This window comes from Medicago truncatula, chromosome 4, assembly GCF_003473485.1.
Source record: "Medicago truncatula cultivar Jemalong A17 chromosome 4, MtrunA17r5.0-ANR, whole genome shotgun sequence".
Lineage (NCBI taxonomy): Eukaryota > Viridiplantae > Streptophyta > Magnoliopsida > Fabales > Fabaceae > Medicago > Medicago truncatula.
In genome coordinates this window covers 8802590-8826262 of record NC_053045.1, presented here as the reverse complement: position 1 = coordinate 8826262, position 23673 = coordinate 8802590, and the positions used below count along the sequence as shown (strand labels likewise).

General features: G+C 33.5%; 1 protein-coding gene across 1 annotated transcript; it reads right to left on the bottom strand.

Annotated features, from left to right (window-relative positions):
• Positions 1–2683: 2683 nt before the first annotated feature.
• LOC11424015 (exocyst complex component SEC6) lies at positions 2684–23666 on the bottom strand. Its single transcript, XM_003605087.4, has 25 exons — positions 23217–23666; positions 18984–19022; positions 18200–18288; positions 17984–18074; positions 17442–17531; positions 16833–16912; positions 15000–15092; positions 14187–14213; positions 13930–14037; positions 12841–12979; positions 12643–12687; positions 11598–11653; positions 10504–10612; positions 9691–9831; positions 9410–9589; positions 8576–8659; positions 8242–8328; positions 7263–7307; positions 6465–6543; positions 5873–5942; positions 4409–4496; positions 4165–4254; positions 3925–4041; positions 3613–3675; positions 2684–3169 (listed from the first exon to the last, which is right to left on the bottom strand). The coding sequence occupies exons 1-25, from the start codon at positions 23346–23348 to the stop codon at positions 3038–3040; spliced, it is 2274 nt and encodes a 757-aa protein (XP_003605135.2). The 5' UTR covers positions 23349–23666; the 3' UTR covers positions 2684–3037.
• Between the last annotated feature and the right edge of the window lie 7 nt (positions 23667–23673).

Genomic DNA, 23673 nt, shown 5'->3' with positions numbered 1-23673 from the left:
ATAAAACCATATATTTGAATCTTTAAAATTCATAAGGAAATTGATCAAAAGGATGAAAATGATAGAAAAAGGAAAAAATTGTTACTTGAAATTAAGTTAAGGCATAACGAGAGTAATTTTTCCAGTTTCAAAAAGTCATTTAAGTTGTTAATTAAATACATCTATTTAAAGTTTTTTAAGTTTAGAAGTTTCAATTAGGTCTTTAAAAGGGTAAGATGTATAAAATTAACAACTTAAAAGGCCTGTTTGAAACTTAAAATTTTTAAAGAACCATAAGATGTATTTGGCCTTTTTCTAATTTTAAACTTAGTGGAGCTACAGAATTTTAACTTTAATATTTGTCAAAAAAAATTAACTTTAATAGAAAAATTAATAATGAAGTTTAAGTTTTTTGTGGAAAAAATGTTGTAATTGGCTTGTAATAATTAGATAAAGTCCACTTATTTCTATCAAAAAAGAAAGAAGCGTTCTTTCAAGTTACGAAACTTATTCTTAAAAATATTCCTTGAAATACAAGGATGACAATTTTATAAGGATGTCAATTTTATTCTCATGTATTTAGAAAAAAAATATGTTTGACATATATTTAATATTTTCAAAAACATTTGTTATAGGGAGGTTAATATATAGTTACATATTGATTAATTTCCATCTTTATGGAAACTTTATTACCACTCTTTTTTGGAAAAGTTTTTCTATTCGTAGAAATATTTTATATACAAGAATTTAGTGAACTTGTAATAAAAATATGTATGCATTTTTCATATCAGCTTTCACACTTAATATGTTTGATCTAAAACAATGGAAAAGACACTGTGTGTCTTACATTAATAATACTGACATGGATGGTTACTTGGTAAGGTGCATACATATAAGCCATAATTGGGGTCTAAAGGTTTCAAATAAATTCATGGTGTAGTGATTAATCCAGCAAATGTGCGGTTCTATCACGTAATAAAAGTTATCAATGTAATGGAAATTAGTGTTGAATACCAATTTAATTCTCTAAATTCCATGACAAGATATAAATTCCAATCCCATATATCTATTTTGCTATGAAAATCAAGATTATATAGATGGAGTAAAATATGGTAAAATAAGGATGAGTTGGTAGGTTTTGCTATAGCTAGCATTATTTTATGCTATTCAAAATTGTAATTATCAATTACATTATACAATCTCGTTCTTTCAATATTTCTATTTGGTATCAGAACTTGTGGATTTTAAGGGCCACCTATCGATTCATGCATCAAGCCCAAAGAGTGCTGCTGGGCGTGACGGCCGATTCACGCACCAAAAGCCCAAAGACTGTTTGGCGTGACGGGGGTGTATTGGGAAAAACTCATGTCCTACATCGGATAGATAAGACTTTTGATAAGAGTTTATATAGAGGAGACAATCCTCACCTTATGAACCGATTTTTAAGAATGAGTCAGGCCTCCAATTTCATTAACCTATGCCCCTTTCGGATGTTACATAAGTGTATTTTGAACCAATAAATGAATGCGTCTATTTTCATGGCTTGATCGATTGAAAAAATTCATTAAGCATAATTACCCTACAACACCTCAATGAAATCTATAAATTTGTCATGTTTTGAAATCTTTGTTTTATCTTATAGATCCGACGTCAAACTTTATCCTGTTGATATCCCTTGGTCGTTGTTTCTTTGAATTTCAATTTTTCATACCTGAGGAAAAGATGAAGGTCTAGTCAATTGGTACTTACAATCTTTATCCAGGATTATTGCGACTTCCAAGTGGGAACCATACTTCAACCCCTACACACAAAAGGAATCCCATGTGCACTTCCCCAAGAATTTTGGCTTACAGAAACGCTGTTTTAAATAGCAAGTGTAGTTGGTACGCCCTTGTTGTTTGATGAAGCAAGGAAGAAGCGAGAATTTGGCCACGATGCTCACATTCTTGCCGAAATTGATCTATTTAAGAAATTTTTTGATGAGGTGATGGTGGAGCGCGAACGATTTGTGTTTTTTGTTTACATTGTTTATGAAAGATTGTATGAGTTTTGTTCCAATTGTTTCAACATAGGGCACTTAGTTTCTCTTCGCAACAAATTGCACCCAGAGAACAATGAGGATAGGGTGAAGCCGGATAAAGCCAAATTGAAGGGTGATTATTCTACATGGCATGTCTCCATTGAGGGAAAGGACAAGTCAGTAAAGGAAGATGAGAGTAATGTATTGACTCATGAGGACCAACATGAGTGTGCAATGAAGAGGAATGACAAACTGGGGTTAACGATAATGCAGGGCAATCTTAATGGGTCTCTAATTTTTGTCCAGGATGACGGATGAATTGTGTTTAAGAGGATTGCTGTGTTGAAATTTGCAGATGAAAATATGATAAACACATGAGGAACTTATTTTGCGTTATGGATTTGAAAAGATGAACTTATTAAGCCCTGACATATCTGAATTCAATGGAAAGAACGACTAAGTCAACAAAACTATGTTGCAAGTACCCTTGCTAAGTGGTTGAATATTTTATTTTTGTCAATAAATCGTTGATTCTCTTTTTTTTTGTTCAAAATAAATCGTTGATTCTATGTTGCATGAGACTGTATACTGAAGAGAGAAACTTCCATTGCTCAATAAATTCATTATTGATTGAGGATATACGAATGAGAAAAATATGTCAAAAGACGCTACTGTAGATTGAAATTGAAACCATTATATAAATTCATTATATAGATATTCTCATAATATCCCCTCAAAAAATGACATTCTCATAGTATATATGGCAATACATACGCTACTTTTGAGATAATTCGCAAGATTTGGCAACCCACTTATATATAACAATGAGAAAAATGTGTAGGGAGCGGTCAGTTTTCTTCAAATAAACATATACAAACTGGGAGAAAATGGAAGGAGCTATAAGATCAAACGGAACTTTAACAACCCTATAAACTAAAGTTAGTGTATCACACCTCTTCTTTGTTCAAACATCCTTATAAGCTAGTTCAATAAACTATCAGCAAACTATTGACCTTGTCAGGTGAAGGAATCATCATATCAAGTGAGTTTACGCCAAATTCCACCCTTTGAAGCAGTTAAGCACTTCACCCGATGAAAAACAAAACCTGTCTTTGGAGGTCTTCCATCAACAAGAGAATTTTCATATATGTCTTTGCACTCTTGTATGACCTGATTAACAAGAATAACATCGTCATTTCCAAAATCAATAACCTAAAAATTTCTCTGGAAAAGAACTTTCAGTTCATGATCAAATTAGGATTTTTTTTTTTGGTACAAAAGAGGGCCAAAGGCCCACAAATTAGAAAAATTTATTACTTCATATATATTTCCTTCTTCCCATTGTATTAAAAGTATGGGTCAACTGGTTCCCCAAAAATGATGCCCATAAAAATTGAATTCAATGTTAAAATTATACAGACCATGTTAAATTTTTAAAATTTTAGTTTGGGGAATATCTCAAGAAATTTTCTGGCACAGAAAACAGGAACATTTAAAATATTCTACAGTCAGTTGGTCATAAACACAACCAAATAAACACGGTCAAACTCTTATCCGATGAAGATATTTCTGGAGATCAATGTTAAGCAAAATGAAGACTGAATTTCATTTACCTCCTTGGCATCCTTCCGAGGAATTCCTTCTCGTAGACCAACAAGTTTCTCAACAACCTCAGGCTACAGTGACATAAAAAAACAGATTCATCAACAAGGTCAACTCAAAGCAGAAATCACCATTCGCTTATAAATCATATAAAAGGTCCTTTTCAAACTTAGTATTTCTATATTTTAATTTCTTTAAATCATATCAAAAGCCTTTCCAAAGTCAGTATTTCATTTCTATTGTATAAAGAATTGAAACTTCTATTTACAAATAAAAAACATTAAGTAAATAAATTATTTAAAACATATTGGGCATAGTCTTACCGGGCAGTCAGGTTGATGTTCGAGTATATTTGTATAGATGAGTGTAAAGGTATCCAGGCTCTCCGCTGAAGCAAGTTCCCTCAAGTCGCTAAGTACACTCACTCTGTTTTCAACTTTCTGATACAGAATGTCAAGGAAATTAGAGTAAGAAACTTGTGAGCGGTGCACAACAGAGACTGGCATAATATTAACATTATGATTAGAGGACAACAGAGACAAAATGTCTAAAAGAGAGCTTACAGAAACACTGATATGTTCTCTAAAGAAGTCCATGATGACCTCCTCATCTAGTCTCATCCGTTCAATAGTTTCTTCCTTGATGTAGTTTTTCTGCAATTAAAACTACAAGTGAGACTTTGGCTTGTTCAAAAAAACAAAAATTACAAGTGAGACATTAAATGAACAGAAAGCTGATACGGAAGAAGAAATGCACAACTTTGTCTTAAATAAGTACTGACTGTTGCTGTTTCATTGAGAGTATAACCTGTGTTAAAAGACGGTCAACATATACAACCACTGTTTCTTCTAGGCAAGCTTCAACAAATCTCCTGAAAGATCTTTCTTCAATGTACCTTGAATATAAGAAGTTAAAAATATTAGTTTTCCATAATAATCAAAAGAGGAGGGATCAAATTACACCAAAAGACCACTCATTTTCAACCCTCAATGTTATTTACATCTTGAATATAATTTGTCAAGTTTAATGTGACTCCCAAAAAATTTATTTTCTCTCCCACACGCACACACCATAATCATATTTCTTATTTTATCTAAAACCCATAATCATTTTTGTTCTTAGACCACAGGGCTTGGTTTGATCCTCCGTGACCTGACTTGTCCCTACCCTGTTGGAAAGTCCTCAAAAGTTGAAGAGTTATATGTTGCGAGGTTGGCTTCTTCTTTGGTGTTTGTCATGCAATTATTTTCTCACTGATGGTTCATATGAGTGGCTCCTATTCCCACTAATGGTGATTCTGCTGGTGACTCTATTCCCAGAGATGAATCATATTAGTCATGACTACTTTTCTTGTTGATGGTCGTTCTGATTGCAACTGTTATCATTTATGACTTCCGCTAACCCAACACTTGGTCTCAGATGCTCTAACCTCATTCCTTCATTGGTTTGGCCTTATCTCCGTCTCAGACGCACTGGTCTAGCCCCACCTTTGTCCCAGAGGCAGTTTAGTTTCGAGTTTGAACATTTTGAGTCTCCAACATTATTGGTTTGAAGCTTCCAGATGTGATTTCAAGAAGGCCAAACCTTCATTTGTTTGATTACCGCATCCCTGAGTTGCAGTCCCAACCTTTAAGTTTTCTTATTTGTAGAGAAATGCAATGTTTTCTTGTATTAAGTAAGCTGTAGTTTGAGGGGGACTGTTAGAGCATTTTATTTTATCTCTTGGGATAAGATTATAATGTTAGAGTATCTTAGGTGATGCCCTATAAATAGATGTTAGTGTTTAGTCTTTTGCAGTAAGTCATAATCAAGTTTATTATAACATATTTCTGTACTTTAGTTCTTATCAGTTCTATCAAATGGTGTAATAGCTTCCAAGATCCCAGGAGCCGCTCAATGTTAAATCAGTGAATGGAGAAGCAAAATCTTGAGGAATTGATGACCATGCTTAAATATTAGATGATGGTATACGAAGGAGAAGTGACTAGTCTGTGTGATTTGTTTTCCTCTGTTTTCTGCTTAATCTGCTTAGCAAGGGTTGACTGGTTCTTTGTGTTGCTTCCGAGTTGTATTCCTCTGTTTTTGTCCCGTCTTATTTCCATAGGTGTTCGGTGTTATTGCTTTTTGTTTTTGACTAGTCTAACCAAAATTTTAAAATGAAGCTTTCAAGATTACAAGTTTCATCATGTATGCCAGAGCAAAAACCTGACAGAAGCACGTGTGTACGAACTAAGCAAAAACCAAATTACTGAGATAAGCAAGTTGACTCACATTTTTACATCAGTAAAATAGTCGCCAAATGTTGCAACCAAGTACTCAGTAACCTGTCCCTCGCTCCATTCTGACATATGCAAAGCAAACCAAAAAATTACTGAGATAAGAAAATCAACTCACTTTATTATAGAATTGGTAAAATAATCGTCAAATGTTTCAATCATGGACTCGGTAATCTGTCCCTCACTCCACTCTGATATATGCAAAGCGAAAAAAATAATCATATTAAAAATATCAAATATAAAGCATGTGATTGATTAAATATAAAGCAGTAAATGAACCGTTTCTATATTGAACATTAGCAATAGAATGAGATAATGCTGGATAGCAAGGTACAATGAATCCAAATACCCAATCACTTAGCTGCAACTATAAAGAACTAGAAACAATAACCAATATTAATTACAAAAGCTTTTAACGATGGTTCAGTCAGTTATATCATGTTTCAGGCACTGCAAATCTTATTCAAGGAGAATTCATTATGGCACAAAAGAAGAGTTGAACAATAAGGATTTGACGTCATCCTCAAAATAACATTTAGCAAAACCCACGTAAGAGGGCCGCAAGGTGATGGTGAAAATTGCTTTACCTTTATGGTATAGTTTGACAAGCAACTCCTGGACACCAGGATCTTCAAATATTACACTTACTGTTTGATGCACAGCTTCCTATCATCAATAAGAATATTCAAATTATCAGAATACAATCTCTTCCAAGCAACATATATCATCAAAATGGTAAATGCAGTGAAAACAAACAAAATTCTAGTATAAATCCAAAGTAAAATACTCTTTAAACAAACAATACACATATGCTGGTGAGTGGATGAACTGACATGTGAACATAACAGACAGGCATGCTAGTACTTTCCAGCACAAGAGATCTTCAAGTAGTTTATTTTAGATCCATACTTTTTGTTACCCTTTTTGCAGAATGAATCCATGAGCCATGTTCATATTTGGATATAAAAGCAATATGGAAAACATTGTACAAATATTGGACTGACTGTCTGATTAACAACAATGGAGGAAAAAAAAAATGTGCACCAGGAAAATAGAACACATTTGCAAATGAATTAGCCTTTCAGAGGTTGTCAACATGTAACAATTAGCTTTCTAAAGGTTTAAATAAGTTGGTGTATGGAAGGTAACAATTACCTTTAAATGAGGGAACTAATAAACATCAATTTTTTAAATTTCTTTTAAATAATACATGCTACAATTTAGTCAAATTTAGTAGGCAGCATGCAACTTACAGTGTAGTGGAAATCTTATCTAATCTAATCTATCTAAGGAAACCATGGAAAAACAAATTAATATAAATCAAGAAATAATAACAATTAAATACAGTCAACAAGTAGCATATAGAAAGTTGCAGTCTTTCATACCTTAGCAACCTCCAAAAAACCCTTACAGGTATCTTCAAAATTAACCTGTAAAGAAACAGAAATTATGTATGAAGTCAATAAAAAGAATGGTTAGTGAAATCGCAGGGGACTAATGTTGTCTTACTACAAGGATCACAAGGAGTTGATAGACAATACAAGTTTCAGACAATGAATGACAGATCCCAACTAATAAGGCAGAGTAGTGGTCTCAAGGTTTGGAGAGTATTCTAGGAGGAAAAAATAAGAAACTATAGATTTAGTAATCTGTTTCTATTAAGGATGCTGATATCTTTTACTATATTATTCTAAGTTTCTGATTATCCAGGATGTTTGTTTGTTATTCTTGTTTATTTTATTAGAACAAAAAAGAGAATGGGGAATCTGGGAGAAGAGAGAGAGAGATGAATTTATTTGTTCATTGCAAATGAGTTGCTATTGTGTACAGATGATGACATTAGCTATGTACAGTTGGGCTTATCCTACACCAACTTTGAGTTGGTCGCCGCTGTCATACATAACATTTTACACAGCAGCTAACTCAAGAAGCCTTTCTACGTTAATGACTAACTGTGCTTATATCCATATTTTCACAGGTAGGACTGGTTAAGCCTGGTCCAGCTTTAGTTGAAACCATTGGATATCAATTTTTACTTTTATTTTTTAGATGGTTTTCAATCTACAACTCATAATTTCTCCCTTCTTCCCCACCGTCACCCTTTCTCTCTCCTCCCCTCCCCTCCCCTAATACCCCTCCACCTCTCTGCCCTTACCCGGCCCACCTCTCACACTTGCCCCCTTCATCTGAGTACTAGCCATAAAATTCTGGATTTCGCTTCTGCTTCACTACCATTGGTGGTTTCAATAATAGAATTGTGATTTTCACTTAAAACGTAATAACAAAACAACAATTATGTCAACAAAGCAATGTTTACAACAAAAGTAATGAAATTAGGAAAAACAACAAACTAAAGCTCCAAACCTGCTCTGCATAGTTCTGTGGAAGGGCTTCTATGGTGCTATTACTGAGCTCCATTGCAAGATCATAGCAGCGCAAGTTATTGTTTATCTAAATAAAACATTAAATTGCAGCTATATCAACAGAAAGTACTATTTGGAAACAGTCGTGTGTTGAAATAATAAGCCGGGGCAATCTTTAAGCACTTTAAATAGTAAGTTTTTAATGAAAAATTGTGTATTGAATGCATTGGAAATTGTAACAGTTGACATTTTAAAAGAATAATTACTAAATTTGGGATGCTTAAAGAGTGCCCCGGGGGCACTCGTTAACAAGACCCTTAAAAAAATACACTAACCATAGCACATAAAGGTTCCAGACCAATTTCAGAAGCTGGTTCTTGAAGTCTCTTCTTTTCAGCTGCTTGAAAATCAATCATCACCTGTAAAATAACAGTGTCATCTAATTGTGTTAAAAATGCTTATACTAATTGTTGTACGAGAAAACGATTACAATGCACATCAATTACTGTAAGAGTTTGGGATTAGGACCGAACTTATACCACAAAACCAGCTTGCAAGGTCAGGATTACCCAAGCATTATAAGCATTACAAAGGGCCTTATCTTGATAGAGTGTATCCAAGCCATTCATATAATTAGAGAATCAGAAAATCAATATACATCTAATTCTGTTTCTAAATTCTCCTAGCTCTCTGAAATTCTATATATTTCTAGGCGATGCAGATTCTAAACCTACCCCCCTCAACCCAGCACAATATAGGTGTTGTACCTCTGCAACGGAGCCAGAGAAGTGATCAAATAGCAGACCGCATTGGTGGCTGCAATTAAAGTGGATTTCCCAAAACCCCAACTCACACCCATGCCCAATGGTCCTTTAGTGTGGATGACGCGGGCATCCCAACAACGTATATAGGATAGGTACTGATACCATCATAGACTTCAGGTTTAGGCTGAACTCAACCCCACCGAACCAACTTGCAAGTGAGAAATGTCCATGTATCATAACCACTACAAATGTAATATATTTACGCGATGTAGGGAAAAACTAACTCTCTCTCAACAGCACACTGAAGGAGTTGTGCCGTTGCAATGAAGACAAATGAAGTGGCCCAATAAAACTAAGCCAGATTTTCCAACAGTTACATTACATCTATATCTTATCTGACATTACCTGAATCGTTGCCAAGGAAATTCGGTATAACATGACATCAGTGCTATTATCTCGGACAATTTGAACTTGCTCTCCAAGTATCCTGAATAGATCGACAGCAGCTGGGGTGTATAGCTTCCCATCTTCAGTTTTCTTTGGGGGTTGTGTTTTATCTGCTTCCAAAATATTCAAGTACCATTTCTAGAAAACATTAAGAGCAAAGCTTAGTGAGATAAGGAAATCATCCACGGAACACCATAGATTACCAAAGCAAAATGAATAAACAAGAAAGCTAGGATTACCCTTGTCGTAGCTTGCATTCGCTCAACATAAGAATTCATAAGAGGATCCATTGCACCACTCTCAGAGCACACTTGGGCCAGAGACTCATCAACACCCAAGCCAATCAGGTTATCTTGGTATTCAACCACCCACCCAGTTACCTACTTGAGACCAAAACAAAATAAGTATATTTTCACATAAAAGTTCAGGGGGAGTTAAAGAAAATAGAGAGGGGAAAAGAGAAAAGGTTACAAAGAGATTTACATGTATCAAGGAATTATACCAAAGTACAGAAATAGAAAAAGAAAAACTCATTGCAATACCAAAGATAAGTGCATTAAAGAAGTGGCAGATTCAACCCAGGGATGGTGTCGTAAGGACAGAAGTATATAATTGGAACAATGAAGGAAAGACAAAGTAGTTATTTTGGGCAGTTAAAGTTAAAAAAGGTAGGTAGTTAGAGGGGACTGATGAGATATATTAATAGGAGGAAATAAAGGTAGGAGGACCATTGAAGAAATGCATTTCAATATAATAGGACAGGTACTCGGTTGAGGAATGAAACCCTTGGAAGAGACATGTTTTCTGTCTTCTGTTTATTTTCAGTCAACAAAAAATAATATCTTTCCCTTATTTTCTATTGTCGGTTCCTAACACATCACAGTATCACACCGTTTGTCTGTAATATGAATGAATTGGAAATCTAGAAAAGTTCTTCCCAAATGCTAAAAAAAAAAAAAAAAAAAAGTTGGATCACTTTATCCAAGGAGAAAATGACATTCCAAGCATGTAGGGATAGTAAATTGTACATTCATAAAACTATAGTGAAATACCTTTAATATCTCAATATTTGTTAAATCATTTGATCTGTCACTAAGCAACCTTAGCATCTGAATAAACCTCTCAGTGTACAGATTTACCATTAGTTGGAATATTTCATATCTGCCAGAATTGAAAAAACATAATTAGAACAAATAGAATATGTACATAAAGATATCCCATACAAGCAAAAGCTTCCTTAGTTTAAGAGAAATGTATTCAGACGGAATCAAGAGAGCAGCAAGAAGAAAAGTAGAACACCAAGTTCAATGATTGATGAATTGATTTTTCTTGAGTCTATTCTTTTTTTAATATGGGACTCTTTTATCACAAGATGTAAACACAGATTCCAATTTTAGGGGAAAAGTTAAGGATACAATAGAGTAAAAAGGAAAGTGGTTTTTGCTTAACCAATTAGAAACTTGTAGTTCATGAATCAAATATCAATGATAAGAGTTCTATTATACTTCAATTATTGGTATAGAGGTATAGGATCAGCTTAGGACGAGTGCCTAGTAAAATATTCTTTATCTATGGGTAGCATCATCTCTATTTTCCCTTTCTCTCCATTGTCACTCTTTAAAGCACTCTTGTATATTAACAAAATTAATGACCCACAAATTTAATTAAAAAGATTATAGAATCTTAATAATATAAAACTAGACATTATACACAAAACATATATCATACTCCCTCCATCCCGGATTAACTGAGCCATTTGCTCATTTCACACAAATTAAGAAAAATGTATAAATGAAAGAGAGAGAAAAATTGTTTTAAGTCCTCTTGATAAGTATTGGTGCATTCTCCACTATCATAAATGCAATGTATAATATATTGAATTGGGAGATGAAAGTAGTATAAATTAGAGTTATAAAGGGAAAAAGGTAATTAATATTGTATTGAAAAGTGAAATGACTCGGTTATTTTGGGACACTTTTTTTTTTTTTTTGCAAATGGCTCAATTATTATGGGACAGAGGGAGTACCAAAAAAGAAAAGAAATTATACAAGGAAGCAAACCAAATCTCATAACGAAATTATTAATTAGCACATAGCAGAAATTATGTCAAGAAGCGGAGAAGATTAAAAAGGTAGTATATTCAAACCTTGGAGGAAAGCAGGGGGCAACATAGTCATAGATATCTCCAAGTTCCTCACCAATCTATATACCATATAAGAAACAAGGTTGCAGCACTAATCAGTAACAGGGAACAAAACTGGATCTCAAGTGGAGCAAGCAAAAACGGTATTAAATTTCAAATAATTTACCAAAACATTTTTATCGTAAATAAACATGAGATCTAGAGAAGAATTATCTAATACGAAACGACTTTGTAGCATTAACGGGTTAGTATAATGGACCAGTTCTACGAAAATATTGTTAAGAATGATGGGAAAAGATTTTGACAACAGACATGCATATTGGGAAATAAAAGATTTTGCTTTCAATAGTATTGTGTATATGATTGTGGGAATGCACACCTGTGATTATTTCTTTCCTTTTTAGTTACAGAGCATTAATGAGAATTATTTTACCCTGACTCTTATGCCAAGACTGATGTACAGAATCGACCCTGTATTATTATTTATTCACTCTCACTGTACGGTTTTTATTAAGTAGAAACTACAATTTATTTTTCCACTATATTGCCTACTTTCAACCATAGTTAATCCCAATCTATGTAAGGCTACATGGGCATTGTGGATTGTTTTTGAATCACGTCCATCACACTTGAGATCACTGTCACTATAGTACTGAAAGGGTTAAAACCCATCTTTGTCAAGGGTCTCTGAGTGTGAGTGTGTATGTGTACACTTTGAAGGACTTTGTTAACTATGTCTTATTTATATCGATGGTGATAGTGTGTTTAGAATTCGACGGTGACTTTTGAATTGTTAACTATGAATATCATTAATTTGGGTAATTTTATAATCGTAAGAAGCCATCAAGCCTATCTAGCATTCCACTAAAGCATCTTTGGGTGTACAAAATTACAAATATTATCATGCATCATGATCAATCTATCAAAAGAAGAAAACAACAAACAACTGATATAGGCTGGGAGAAAGGGGAATAAAATTAAAAAGTCACTGTAAGGATAATGGAAAGTAAATAGCTCAGAAGCTTAAATTCAATCAGTCAAACATTACCACTCGAGCTTCCTCTAATGCTGCTTTCAGGTCCTCAATCACAAGCTGATACATAAATGAAATTGAAAAAAGTTGCTTAGAGTATGGCAATGATGAAGAATTATGCAGGTGTGTTTAAGAGAATACGAGTGTGTGCATTTTCTTGCAGCAGGAGAACTGGAGAGGGTGTGTGTGGACCAGTAAAACTTAGTGACCTACCTCATTCAGAAGTTTGTCGAAGCGTCCTTCAACAGTCTTCCGAATTTGCTCGTAGCACTTATCCTTATAGCCTTTCCCCTGAATCTTCAATTTTTGTTGTGTTAAATTTTTCGAAGAAGCCATTGCGCTTGTAGATTTTCTGTGATTCATTAGCATTAACAAAATTGAGTAATGGCAGAGGGGGAAGGAAAGAATTTTCCTCTTTACAGAACAATTTGGTAAGGGGTTAAAAAAATCCATGGATCAGTTTTATCGATAACATTGTATTGGAAAATGATCCATGAATTTTCACTCATTTTTGCTCCCATACCAAAATGACCCTAAGACATTATAATAATGTTGAGAAATATTCACAATAAAACTTCAGACATAAAGTCTCATGACAATACAAGCAGGCAGAATGTGTTCAAACTACTACCAAATACTGATTTACTTTTTGAAATCAAACGTGTGGATAGAATTTAAATTACCCGAAAAAACAGGTATTGAGAGACAAGCTCAAGGTGCTTGACCTCCACTCTCTTGGCCAACCACCTTGACCTTGAGGGGGGGTATGTTACAGTACAGAGTAAGGGATATAGCATGTAGCACATTCTATTCCCACCCAGTAGTTAGATCAGGTTATTCAGCTGTTAACATAGCTGTAAGTAACTGAATCGGTTATTCTGTTATAGCTGTAACAGAGAAACTCCAAGTATAAATACAATGCATCATTCAGAATGATCTATCAATTAAATAATTTTCAGTTATCATATTCTCTGAATTGACAGGTATCAAGAAAAAATACAAATATATTTTTTGAGCAGTCCCAAGTAAAAAGATGAAATTTTTTAATTATATTAATAAAAGTAATAATGATCATTTACCAAAAAAAAAAGTAATAATGATCCTTCCAATAAGAAAGAGGTATGTAAATAAATGATAAGAAATCCTCTTAGAAAAAATAAGAAAACCTACATCACACTTTCAAGCATTCATGCATGAAGATGGCAGTTAGGGCTGTTGGTTCCATTATCAAAGATTTTTACGATCCTAAGATTTACAACATATCTAGGATAATGGAAGTCAATTCAAACTATTATAACATACATGGCACTTCTATGAGGATTTGCGGTTGATGCCAATGCACCATCCCCTTCAGCCTCAGCTAAATCCTCTGCAACCTGTTGATCAAGGATTTCTTGCATTTCAACAACCCTAGAATAGGTAAAACACAAGGAAAATGAGATTAAATTTGAGTTTAGAAATTCCAATTATACAACCAACCATTTAAATAAAGAAACAATGAAAGGAATGAGAAATAGAATTTTTTTAAAGGAAAATGCAACAGTCTATCAGCAACATACCGTAAAGCACGAACCAAAGTCTGTGGGCTGCAAACACAGGAAAATAAAACAAATAACATGATTAAAATAAAGAATAAAATTGAGGATAATATCACAATCACAGTATATAACTTCATGTTTAACAATGCAATGCATCAAAAAGTTCTCTTAAAATTTGTGCTTAAGGCCCAACTCACTCCAGATAGCCAGTGAGGATTGCCCAAGCCTTAAAAGGGCTACATAGCCCGTATCTCTAGCCGATGTTGGAATCTCATGCTCAAAACTAGTCATCTAAAGTCTGGACTAATGCAGGAGGAATAACAAGATCTGAACACAGCCCTTCATGGCCAGGACTGGACATCTGGAGCATGGTAAGAATGTGAGGGCAAAAATAGAGACATCTGGCCCAATAACCAATCTGGGATAGGTTATATTACCATCTTAGAATTTGGACATAAGGCCTAACTCACCTAACAAAACCAACCTGTAATTTGTAAGGTGAGGATTATCAAAGCCATATAAAGGTTACATAGACCATATCTCTAGTCAATGTGATATTTTGAACACACCTTCTCACACTCAGGATTGGACATCTGAAGCGCGAACTAATATGGGAGGAACGACAAGGATCTAAATAAGTGCTAAAGAAATATAATATAGATCAAATGCGTAATTTAACGAACATAATAATCAAATATGTCAAACCTAAAATCAACAGAAAACACAAGACTTTTGAATCTTAAATAGCACTCAATGGATAAAGCTCAAGCAGTTTCATAGTAAAACAATGTGCAACATCATTTGCTATGTTCATATTGAAGAGATGGCACTGACCTTTCTTTAGAAAGTTTATAGAAATTGCCAACATGTCCCCATAGTGTCTTCTCAAAGTTCTCCCAGGTTTGATCTACATCTTCAAAATATTCTCTACAACAAATACAAAAATAAGATGTTAACAATAGATATCGTTCGAAATTGTGTCCATAAATAGTTACTGTTGGATAGTGTCATGTAAATATTATAAAGAAAAATGCTAAGAATTGCCCTTGGGGCATTGTTTAGGAAACCAAATGAGGTAACTTTTGCATAGAAAATGATGTAATTATGACTATGACAAGTGTTTGACTTGTATTTCCAAGACAAATTTTCCTTATATGTATTCCTTAAACAATGCCCTTAGGGCACTTGTTAGCATGACCCTATTATTAAATAGGATAAAGTTAACAAAGTTTATTTGTGTAACACATGGACTCACTCAGATGCTTTTTCATTGTAATTCTCTCAAAGATACAAACTACTAAGCCTTAAAACTATAGATGAACAACAAAACAAAATAACTGAATCTCAAAATAAATTTTAGTTGGAGGATAAATAACCAACACATGTCTGGCCAATAAATAATGAATTTAGTAATGAGAATTCTGTATGTATATGGGGAGAAGTAATGGAACAAAATAACATAAATTAGACCCCTTATGGATACTAGCGTGTAGACGGGAACTATCAGCTTTACTCGTTCTCTCCCTTTTAGTTCCTCCTTTATATATAAGGTATAGAAAATTCAATTATTCAATTGGATAAAGGGAAAGGTTATAAATAAAATAGTTTAAGTGAAGGCAAAAAATGGATAAAGAATAACAAAATTGTAAATAACATAGTTTGAATAAATGGTAAAAATGAAAGAGAAAAATGCTACACCAAAATTTTGTATCCCCTTTATATATACTATATAGTAAGAATAGATACATATATAATAGTTGTTTGATTGAGTAAAAATTAGATAATTGTAAATGAAATAGTTTAAATTAAGGATAAAATTTGATGAGAAATAAACTAAACAAGAACTTGGGTTGCCTTTATATACAGTATAGATATTGAATTTACAGTTCTAAAAATCATTTTAAGAACTGAATTGCATGTCCAGTTCAATCAAATTGCAAATGCTCTTGATGAGTTTAAGTTTTTCCTTACCAGTTTTGTCTAAGAGTTATCAACATGTGTTCTCAGTTTCAATCCAATAACAGTGTAACTATAAAAGAATCTCACACTTTAGTTCATTTTCATTACATTATTATATTTCACAGGGTAAAGATATACTTTTGTCAAATGTTTTTTGGAGAAAAAAAAAATCTTCCAAACCTTCCAGAATGACATTCTTTAGAACCTTTAAAGCCACCAAATGCATAGCGCACCCCTCACACAGATTTTCCAATTGATGACAATAAATTATAACATTTTCACATAGTTTTGGATCAAATATATAAAGTATATTAAAACTTATTTTATCTATTCCTTAAATAGAAAGTTGAATGAATCCTGTTATATAAAAAATAAATATGTTTGATTCAGTCTTCTCAAAAACTAATTATCTACTCCAAAAGAAAACGCAATATTCCTGTCGTACAAAATCAAAATAATATACCAGCCATTAAATAAATATCTGGTAAAATAGCTGCAAATTGGGTCATTTCAATTTCAAGACTGCAATACCTGAAACCGTAGTTTAAAAATGTAGATGCCACTGATTAAGAATACCAGTGGGTCATAGCATAATTATAGATGAGAGCTTATGCATATATGGAAATTAAATCCAAATTATGTGGTGGTCCCCTCCAGGGTTCTCACAAAGCCCATGAATGTGGACACAGAACATAAGTAGACACAAACCTCAGTCTTCCAACCTCTTCCTTGTGAGATCCTGCTGCTGCTAATGCAAACCTTCGCTTTCCATCCAGAGCTGTTAACCTCTGCAAAATAATAAAAGGTTAGAGATATTATGGTAGGTCAGCTATAGTTGAAAGGGTTTATTTTATGAGCAGAGTGAAATAGGCTAGTGTCAGAGAGGTCATAACCAAATAAAAGACTAAATAAATGTAATTGAATGATAGAATAGAAGGCATTTGAGAAGGGATAAGATTGAATGAACAAATGTAATTGAATTGAAGGTAACATGTATATAAGAAGGGGTAGCCGGGTATGAGGGAAAGAGGCAATTATGTCATCGAAAGAGTGGAAGAATCAAGGCTCTCTCAAATTCCCTGAGCATTGTAATTCGTTCCTCTAGCTCATATTGAGCAGAGACACCTCAGTGTTCAATAAAGATCTTTTCTTTTTCAAATCTTTATATCAGTTGATTGTATCAGTAAAATCAAAAATTGACATTTAGGAAAAAATCAATATTTTGCAGTATAACCAAGACCAGCCTCCCTACTTAGTGGGATAAGGCTTGGCTGTTGTTGTATAAGTAAGACTTTTAGGATCCAAGACCAGCCTAACCTCGTAAGTATTGACAATTTCTTTGTCATCAGTCAAAGAATCCCGAGCCTCCGCTGCCTCAACAGAAATGGACATCATACCTTCAACATCCTATCAGAAGACCAAGAAGTCAGCCAAAAAGAAAAAAAGAAATGAAATATGACTCATATAAATGCAACTAGGTTCAAGTTCAAAACATGTTTACTAAAAATCATGACAACTGCAAGCAACTAGATTCCAAGCTCAGACTATGTTTACTAAAAAACATGATTTATCAATTCCATTCTAACAAATGGAAGATTAACTAAGTTATGAACCTACGACACAGTAAAAGCAACACTTGACAGAATACACTCAATACAGAATGGAATCTCCTCCTTTAACCATGATTCAACAGGAGATAAAGTGAGAGAAAATAATCAATTTTGTTATAATTGCAGGTGATAAGCTCAGTCCTACAGGAAAAAACAGGGAGGGGGAGTTCTATAACAACTCTAAGACTATGAAGCAATATAATGAATGTGAGACTAGCAATAAGGTTAAATAAAAGATAGAAAAAGCACCTTCAACGTTGTGTTTAAGTTATTTCTTGCATTGCTAAGTATCTTTATCTGGTCGTGGTTTTCAATTAATGTTTGGCATTCCTGACATAAGCTGATGCACCAGGAAAATCACAGTAAGCTAAAAGAGAACAATATCAAACGAGAAAGTTTACAAAGAGAAAACACCCACTCTCAAAGAAGTGAAAACAGTTTCATTCTATCTCATTGTTAACATACTTCTCAATGGCGAGAAAGTTTTCCCGAAGCTGGTTTATTGTCTTCTCAGAAAAGGAAAGTGATTTCAGTCCTGCCTGTGACTTCTCAACCTGCAGTAGAGTGTTTTCAGGCAAAGCACCAGAAGATATAAGATTGTGGAGCCCCAGTTGATTAAATATAAAGATCAGCAGAATCTACAATGCAGTTCATGTTTAATGGCTAAACTTTGGGACATAATAACAAAACAGTAATCGCACAAATACTACCAGCAATGCCATCTGTGGTTATTAGAATTAAATATCTGCTGTCCATGTTTTGAGATATTTTGAATAAAAACTGCCCTTCAGTTTATGTGTAAGGTAGTAGTTGCGCATTATTAGACTATGTTCACTCGGCGAGTGGTCCTTTAGAAGTTAGATCATGTCAGTCTTTTGCTCCCATAGATTAGTAAGAGCGTATTTTTTCTTTGGTATTAACCTATTTATCATCTATATTAGTTCCTTACAGGCTGCTTTACTAAGAAAATCTGCTTTACTAAAAAGTTTGAATTTTTTTTGCATATTCCTACAAGATGAAGTCAATTACATAGATTAAATGAAACTACAGTATTTTGTCAATAACTTTTCAGAAAACAAAACAAGGTATAATCCAAACATACACACTGACTTTGCAAATGATGCACATCATTTTACAACAAAAAATGAGCACTAGGGTTTGCAGCTACTAAAAGGTACGTTATTCTTTTCTTTCAATAACATGCATCTAACAGTATAGTATTCAGTCAATCAAAAAGGGAAGAATTTACCTGCTCTGCAACCATTGTACTAAGTTGTGCGTCATTGGCCTGAAAACAATAAAAAAAAAAAAACTTAGACTCAAGCAATAAAACTTTTTGTATAAGGCTTAAATAGGTCTTTCGTCCCTGCAAATATAGGCCATTTGAATTTTCGTCCCTGAAGTTACTAATCCTTCCAATCTGCCACTGCAAAATTTAATCATTTGACTTTTGGTCCTGATTAGGTTTTTTTTGCTGAGGTGGGCTGTCATTAGCAACGTGGTGCCCATGTGGCAAGGGATGATTGGGCGAGGCGGTTGGCTTAAATAGGTCTTTCGTTCCTGCAAATATAGGTCATTTGAATTTTCGTCCCTGAAGTTACTAATCAGATGTAATTAGGACCATTTTTCAAATGATTAATATTTGCAATGGCAAAATGGAAGGATTATTAACTTCAGAGACGAAAATTCAAATGGCTTATATTTGCAGGGACGAAAGACCTATTTAAGCCTTATCTAGTAATTGTAAATGTCATTACAGAGTACAAACACCCATAACAATAACATCAGTAAGATTTGCTATAAGATATATAAATAGGCCATAGCTATAAAGCTTGAATAGGTAGCCAACTCGGGAGGGATATAGAGTCACTGTGTTTCTGGTCAAACAAGATAAAATTAAACAAATAATTAAATATCTAATGAAAACTGAAAAAACAACAACAACAACAACCAAGCCTTATCCCACTAAGTGGGGGCGGCTACATGGATCAAATGACGTCATAGTGTTCTATCATAAACCAAATTTGGATCCAACTCATTGACCTCTAAATCCTTTCTAATGGTTTCTCTAATAGTTTTCCTAGGTCTTCCTCTACCTCTTGTCCTCTTCTAACTTGACTCTCCTCCATTTCATCTACTCTTCTTACGACGGCATCTACGGGTCTTCTCTCTACATGCCTAAACCATCTAAGCCTATTTTCTACCAAATGAAAACTGAAAAAACACTGTGCGAATATAATTGTCGGACTTATAAATCAATTATAAACTAAGAAAAGCTTATGACACATATAGAAAAAATTCTAAATCTTATTTAGAAATTGGTAAATTAAAAACATGATAAATTTACAATCTGATACTTTGATCATATTAGTTTTTCAGGGAGGTAATTACTCCATCATCCTTTCTATTTTTTTCATCTTACAGTAAACCCTATATTCAAAAACCTACATAAAACCCATCCTATTTCATATACATGTTACACTTAGATCTACGTTTGCTATTTTCTGAAAAGTGGAATAAGACTCTTACAGCATATTTGTGTTTGATATGCATTATAATTTCCCCTGTTAGAGTAAAGTCTTTGAAATGATTAAATATCTGATTAGTTAAAAGTATAAGATAACATTAGAATAACACAAGAATAAACAAGAAAATTCAAGGGTCATATCTTTAAAATAATAAGAATTAATTTGAAATTATTGGGATGAAAAGCTATAAAAACTAAATCATGTGAATTACTAATAAAATAAATCAAAACTAAATTCTTAGAATCAATTTTGCAAGAATTGAATGCTAAGAAGAATCCAGTTTAAATTTTTCCTAACATGATCTTAGTATGTAAAATAAAAAATTATGCAAAATAATTATCTATTTCTTTAATACTTTTCAATATGTAACTACTTGTCATTCTATTCTCGAAATACTAATACATTAATCGTACTAGTATTTCATGCGACAGTTTTATTAAGTTTTTTTATTGCAGCGACTTTAAAATTATTCTCTGTTTTGAAGAAACAAAACTATATGCTCTTATGTTTCTCTAATGTTACTACTATATCAATAGCATTTATACCCTTTAAGTCTATATTCTGCAGCTTTGTTTTCTATACAAGACCTGCTTGTTGCGGATTAAAATAAATGATTTTGGCATTCAAAAATTTTGAGATTATTTTTTTGAGATTTTTCATAGATTTAAAATAAAAAAACTATTTTGCGTTTGTTCGCCGAAATGAAAATCATTTAAAAATCATCGATCGAAAATTATTAGTATGATCTATGAGAAGCTACTAAACAGCTTCTCATTTGAAATGTTTAGATTATTTTTCAGATTATATATTTTTTTTTAAAGTTGTAACAAACGGATGAAAACTCTTAAAAGTGATTAAAGCATGGGTACTCCAAAATTCATGGCATACCAAAATCCGGTACTTGAAAAATGTAGTGTTACACTTCCTAATAAATTTGCAATTGATTTTAGTCCAGGCACTCAGCCTGACATCTAATTCATCTACCATTGTTTATGAGTCACCTTTGGAATTAATTTTTGGTGATTTGTGGGGTCCTACACCCTTTGTTTCGTCATGTATTCCTTATGATAATTTATATAATATATAATATCTTATATAGATGTCTATTCTCGCTATTCATTGTTGTATCTCTAACTCTAAATATGAATCAAACAAAAAAGAGAGGAGAGCAAATATATTTCACTCACATTCTGGAGGATTTAGGCATCAACAATAGACTCACGTTGTTTTCGTAATTTCTTTCAAGCACATACACAAGTTCTTATGTTAAACTTGAATAAATTCTTTCAAATAGGCTCTCATAGTCTTCATAAGAGCCTAGCTTTAGTACTGAATCCTCTTACTATCCAGTGCTACTGTCATAATATTGGATCTCAAATCATGGATAAAAAAGCTGCCCCAAACAATGCGGCATCAACAGCACCAATCCTTCCAATTTTTTCTCTCCAGTCACTTTTCACTCCATTCAAGAGCATCAGCCCAAGAGACAAAAAGTTAATGTGTATTACACCAAAACCGCATATCAAGAATCAAGGATAAAATCCATCCCCTCCTTAAAACTCTATTGTATAGAACTCCAAGTTAAAAAAAAATTAATTTGAGCCCCTGGCTTCATCTCCTACTTGACCAATACAAAGTGACCAATGTTGTCATTTGCAGATTGTTGAAAAAAGTGGTTTGTTCAAATTATGCTATAGCCGCTATTTGACAATACAACATCAATCAAGCCTAATCCCACTAAGTAGGATCGGCTATATGGATCAAATGACGCCATAATGATCTATCATATATCTATTGCGTTAATTAATCTCCAGGTCTTCCACAATAGTTATATATAGTTTTTCTAAGTCTTCCTCTACCTCTAACCATTCAACATTACTCTTGTACTAAATTATCTATCTCGAAATAATAGCAGTATGTTAAAATTCTGTTACACTAAAATGCTATAGTACTGCAATAGCCGCTATTCGATAAAACTAAAAGTAATTCGTCTTTTGATGAAACAACAACAGCTACAACTATCAAATATCCAATACATCCCTTAAAAGATAATATCGCACCTATATCGGCCAAACCAAAGCCCAAGAACCAAAAAACAAAACAAGAAGTCCAACCAGCTAAAAACAAAGCTAAAATATTGCACAACGCTATGTTTGGTTCCACGTTTGAAACAGCCAGAATTGATTCTAAAGGTGAAAATTTGATTTTTGCAGCGTTTGGTTCCATGTCTAAGAGTGTCAGTTTTGTAATTATTTTTTTACATCTAACATGAAAGCTACCACTTGGTTGCTTCTATAAAATCACATCCATGTCCGATACGCCACACTTCCAAACACATCTTTTTACATGTTTGATTGCTCTCACATACAACTTATTTTTCCTCCATAATTGATTCTAACTTGAAGCTATGATATGCAGCTTGGGTCCAAACGTGACTTTGACATTGAAATTTATTGTTCAACTGTATCCAAACATAAACCACTTTACATTCAAGTGATTCAACTTACTCACTTTTAAGTAAAATCAATTTTACAAAATCAATTGGTCTTAAAATACATCTAACATGAAAGCTACCACTTGGTTGCTTCTATAAAATCACATCCTCGTCCGATACACCACACTACCAAACACGTCTTTTCACATGATTAGTGCTCTCGCACATAATTTATTTTGCCTCCAGCATTGATTCTAACTTGAAGCTATGATTTGTAGCTTGAGTCTAAACGCAATTTTTACACTATTCAACTATATCCAAACATAAACCACTTCACATTATTCATCTCACTAACTTTCAAGTTAAATCAATTTTAAAAACTCAATTCATTCAAAATCAATTTTGGTCACCGCACAATCAAACATGCACTAAATCACAAATTCAATCACGCACATAAAACATAATTACATAACAAATAAAAAAAATAAGCAAAAGAAAGTGAGTCAAATAGATCTGAAACCTGTTGACGAGAAATGTAATCGGCTTTGATCGATGCAATTGACTGAAGAAGCTCCGGAAGAGGCAACAGTTTCGCAACTTCACGAACAGATGCTTCTTTCGCTTCAACACCGAGATCCTCCGCCATCATCATCTTCTGAAGGAATCAAGCAAAACACACAGTTCTTGAAGGATTCTAAGATTCTAGAGTTCGTGTGGAGAAATTCTTCACCGGTGATTCGATGAAATGTGAGAATTGAATTTGAGATTGGAGTGTTGGTGTGATGGTGATTTGAGATTTGGAAATGGAAATGGGAATTCTAGAGAGAGAAAGTGACAGTTATAGAGAGAGAAAGGTGGTGGTGGAATTGTCAATGTGAAGAACAACTGGTCAGAAATTGGCCGTGTCTGACCGGTGAAGATAGACGAGTAGTTTAGTCGATGAGAATATTGAATATTTTGGTTCAATTTTGTCTCAT

Excerpts from the sequence above, each read along its gene's own strand:
- LOC11424015 (XM_003605087.4), bottom strand. The coding sequence starts at position 23,348 with ATGATGATGGCGGAGGATCTCGGTGTTGAAGCGAAAGAAGCATCTGTT. Across the intron at positions 19,023-23,216 it reads ATTACATTTCTCGTCAACAG|GCCAATGACGCACAACTTAG; the intron begins GTTTCAGATCTA and ends TATTGTTTTCAG. Across the intron at positions 4,255-4,408 it reads TTGACCGTCTTTTAACACAG|AAAAACTACATCAAGGAAGA; the intron begins GTTATACTCTCA and ends TTTTAATTGCAG.